The 4,332-nt window shown below is 36.5% G+C and overlaps 1 protein-coding gene across 1 annotated transcript; it reads left to right on the top strand.

The window, feature by feature from the left end:
* Positions 1–1,270: 1,270 nt before the first annotated feature.
* LOC131160116 (cyclin-U4-1-like) lies at positions 1,271–4,017 on the top strand. Its single transcript, XM_058115458.1, has 2 exons — positions 1,271–1,773; positions 3,293–4,017. The coding sequence occupies exons 1-2, from the start codon at positions 1,418–1,420 to the stop codon at positions 3,588–3,590; spliced, it is 654 nt and encodes a 217-aa protein (XP_057971441.1). The 5' UTR covers positions 1,271–1,417; the 3' UTR covers positions 3,591–4,017.
* The last annotated feature ends 315 nt before the right edge of the window (positions 4,018–4,332 follow it).

The raw sequence follows: 4,332 nt of genomic DNA, 5'->3' as shown, positions 1-4,332 counted from the left end.
AATTTAATTTCTCCGTAGAAAGAAAGTCACTTCATTATTATATCGAACACTAGTTGCTGGTGATGACGGAAGACAAGTGAACAAGCAAGACTATAAATATTACGCGTAAAATACATCGTTTAATAGTCAAAGTTGGACAATTACGGAAATTGTAATTATTTTAAATATTTTCTATGATGATATTTGGAGGCTAAATCCAACTTAAACATCTATGCACAATTAATGAAACCCTAATCCATCATATCATGCTTTTTGGTTACCCTAACACTCTAACAGAGTTTTACTTTTGAAGAGACAGGGAAAAGAAAATAATCATGATCCTAGTGGTTACAAAAAATAATTGCTACCAAAAAAGGAGTTCACCAAGAAATCAGAAGGAAACCCCAAAATTTCATAACCCTGGGAAGTCCAAAATTCATCTTTTCTTTATTTAGAAGGTAAGCTAATGGCAATGACCAACTCACAGCCAACTCCACTTTTGTGTCATTAAAGCCCAAATCTTGGCTGTAGGGACAGGCTCCCCCTCCTCTGTCAATCTTCCTAATAAATAAATTAATTAACTAATAAAATACATTATAAAATTTGCCCATTAATATATATGCTTCAAAAAAAATAAAAATTTATTCTCGTGGGTAAAAGTTAAGAAAATTCAAATACCGATAATGTGTAACTTAGAGATTTTATTCGTTAATTTGACATATATATATATATTCACTTTTATCAACACCACAAACACAAAAAAGTAAATTCCTTCGTATTTTTATTTTTTATTTTTCAAATAGTTTTTAAATTACATATAGGACTTGAAGTTTCATATTTAAATAGGTTTCTGAGTCACTAAAATCAAAACCTTTAAAAGTCGAATTGTTACAATTTAAATTTCACTGATTAAGTGCAAATTTAAAATTTTAGTGAATAATAGTATAATTTTTTTGAACCATAAATAGATATATTTTTAGTATAATTTTTTTCTCGATGAAAGTTTTCAGATATTGAGTTGTCAAATTCTCCCATCATAAAATATTTTAAAAAATATTCGTGACAGAAGTTGTCCAACTAATTTTCCAGAAAATAGTTAATCAATTTAGCACTCAAACCTCCCTTATATAAACAACAAATTAAAAATATCTAGAGGCCACACAGACATTAATTAATTAAAACCAAAAGCAATTAATTAATTAATTAATTAATTAATTAATTAATACCATAAGAAATTAATTAATTAAAACCAAAAGGGTATAAATGTCAATTGAGATGATGCACACTAATTAACGACCAACTTCCCAAAAACATGCACACATATAAGTATAAGCAATGGGGACTCTCCTCACGTTATTGGAATAGTGTGAGCCTCACATCAAACTGATTAAAATTGACACACTCTGCATCCCCCAATCTTGCTTTATTTATTTCAGCCATGGCTGACGCGGAGGCGGCAGAGATGACGAGCGCCGATCAGCCTCCCAAGGTGATCACCTTCCTGTCGCGTCTGCTGCAGAGGGTGGCGGAGTCCAACGATCTCCGCCGTGGGATTCACCGGGGGCCGGAGAGGATCTCCGCCTTCCACGGCCTCAGCAGACCCACCATCTCCATACAGAGTTATCTGGAGAGAATATTCAAGTACGCCAATTGCAGCCCCTCCTGCTTCGTGGTGGCCTACGTTTACTTGGATCGCTTCGTGCAGCGCCACCCGTCTCTCCCCATCACCTCCTTCAACGTTCACCGCTTGCTCATCACCAGCGTCCTGCTCTCTGCCAAGTTCATGGACGACATGTGAGTTCATTCTGCTGCTACTCTTCGTATTCAATTTCTCTGTTCCTGAGCTCGGATTTCGGTTCTTGATCTTGGGTTTGTGCGAATTGGGATAAAATTTTTCAAAATTCGAAATGGTTACCCCAAAGTGCATGCATTTTCTTGATTTGTTTTTAGTTCTAATTGATTAATTAATCAGATTATGTTTATACTTCTTTTAATGAATTTTATATGTACATTTTCCAATGGATTGGTTTTTTCAGTTGATCAAATCAATGTCATAATTCATGGGTAGATTGATTTTGCAATTGGGTTTCTCATTTTGTCTCTAAACAAGTTGAAATTGATCCCTGATTTTAGAGTCCTGGTGCATTTTCTTATCATTTGCTGAATTGTAAACACCATACTCGACTCTGTTTCCTTATCTACCCATGTTTCTCTGAAATGGAGTTCAATTCCTTGCTTTTCCTCCCCCACCCCCAAATGCAAATCAATGAATTACGGGAAAAGGGTTTCAATTTTGTCGCACTAAATCCCTGTTTTTCACACAATCATAGAAAATCAGAGACGGAGAGTTTCTGATTTCATGAATTTTCTTCTCCGGGAATTTTTGTCTTTTAAAATAATAAAAGTTTATCTATAATTAGTAAGTTAATCCATGTGCTTAACCAGGTAAAACTTAAAAAAAAAAAAAAAAAAAGAAGGAAAGAAGGAAAAGAATAGTTAAAAAAAAAACAGTAAAAAATGACTAAAGACGTTATAAACCGCGTGGGGAGGCGCAGATTAGCAATAGCAGTGTACAGATATGGATGGCAAGAAGGTCAAACCAAAGCCACCGAAGCAAAGAATAAAGACAGGCATGTGAAGACCCTCCGTCTTTCACCAGACAGCCACCTAAGATCTGCTCTCCCCTGTCTCTTTTCTCTCTTCTCTCTTCTCTATAATAATAACACATTGGCCCAAAAACGTAAAATAAATAAAAATAAAAATAAAAATAAAAACTATATAGTATAGCATGATGGGTCAACTGTCATTTTAAAGAGTGACAGCCCAATCAGGGCTGTGCATTCCACAGAAAAGCACTGGTCTGTCTCTCCCTAGCTACCCTAGGGTCCATTTGATCACTGATAATTACAATAGAAACAAATGAGAAGAGAAAACAGAGCTTTTTAGGTAATGGGAAACAAAAAAAAGAAGAAAGGAAAGGTCATGAGCTAGATAGGCATAGCCATAGCTAGCAGTGTGGTTTTTCTGCTGAATGCATGGTGGCAATTGGGCTGTCCTTCTCTACAATCAGAGTCAACTATCATGCAAGCTAGCAAGTGTGGATCCAAGGTCATTTTTGTCCAAAATTCAGAATACATCAATTTTGTTGTTTCAGTGTTACTAATTCTTCATGCGAGTGAGACCCACTTTTATTCGCACCTTATGCATGTTTCATGTTTTATTTTTGGGTCTTTTTGGTCGCCCTTTAAATAGTACTTCAAATTATTTGAGTATGGATATAACTAGGGTTTTCTTTGGGGGTGTTTGGTTGCAGGTATTACAACAATGCATACTATGCAAAGGTAGGAGGGATAAGCACAGGAGAGATGAATCTGCTAGAGGTGGACTTCTTGTTTGGAATAAGCTTCCAATTAAATGTGACACCCACCACTTTCTACACCTACTGTTCTTTCCTCCAAACACAAATGCTTCTCCTCACTTCTTCTTCTCCTCCTCCTCCCCCTCCCCCTCCTCATGAACATCATCTTCCTCTAAAGCCCCAACAGTACTGCTGCTTCAGTGATCAAGACAATAATCATCATGATGATCATCAAAGCCAGCTCACTGTCTAAATTTTAAAAACCACATACACATGATCCAACCCATGACCTAAATATTGTGCACCAAATCCAAAATATCCAATGGGGGTACTGTTTTTTCCTGCAGATTGCTTGATTTGAGACCATACTGAAGTCACACCCCCAGTTTGGCTTCTTGGGTTAATTTCGAGCCAATGGGCTTTTGACACGTGCATGCTCGGTCAATGGGCCGGTGCAAGTTAATCTATTTTCCTATTTTACCCCTCATGCACCTACCTCAATCATTCCTTTTTGTTTTTGTTTTTATTTTTGTTTGAGGATTAATGTGTTGTAGCTGTAACCTCAGAGGTATACACATGCAAGCAAATGGAGATTTTTTTTTGGTTCTTATCTTCTTTATACAGTCTGGCTGGATAAGATGTATGATGAAATATATATATATATGGAACATGGTGTGGTCTGGCTTTGGCTTGTGGTTTGGGCTTTTGGGGTAGTGTTGTTTTTTTGGTAGGAGTGTTAAGTATTGATTAGTACTCCATATGCAAAGGCAAGGGCCATAAATTGGGTCTCATGAATATAAGCCTAATGGAGGGGTGTAGTAGTAGTAGTAGTAGTGGTGTGTTAATGTGTTGAGAAAAAGAAATGTGGGCGCAAATGCAGTTATGTGAATGGTTGCATTGCATGTGTATAGCACATGGTAGGGAACATTATTTGTGAAGCCCAGCTGCGAGATTCTTGTGATGGACAGTTACATCTATCTGTCTTTCTCTATATA

The sequence above is a fragment of the Malania oleifera genome, chromosome 7 (assembly GCF_029873635.1).
Source record: "Malania oleifera isolate guangnan ecotype guangnan chromosome 7, ASM2987363v1, whole genome shotgun sequence".
In the NCBI taxonomy this organism is placed as follows: Eukaryota; Viridiplantae; Streptophyta; class Magnoliopsida; order Santalales; family Ximeniaceae; genus Malania; species Malania oleifera.
This window is presented reverse-complemented; position numbering and strand designations above follow the sequence as displayed.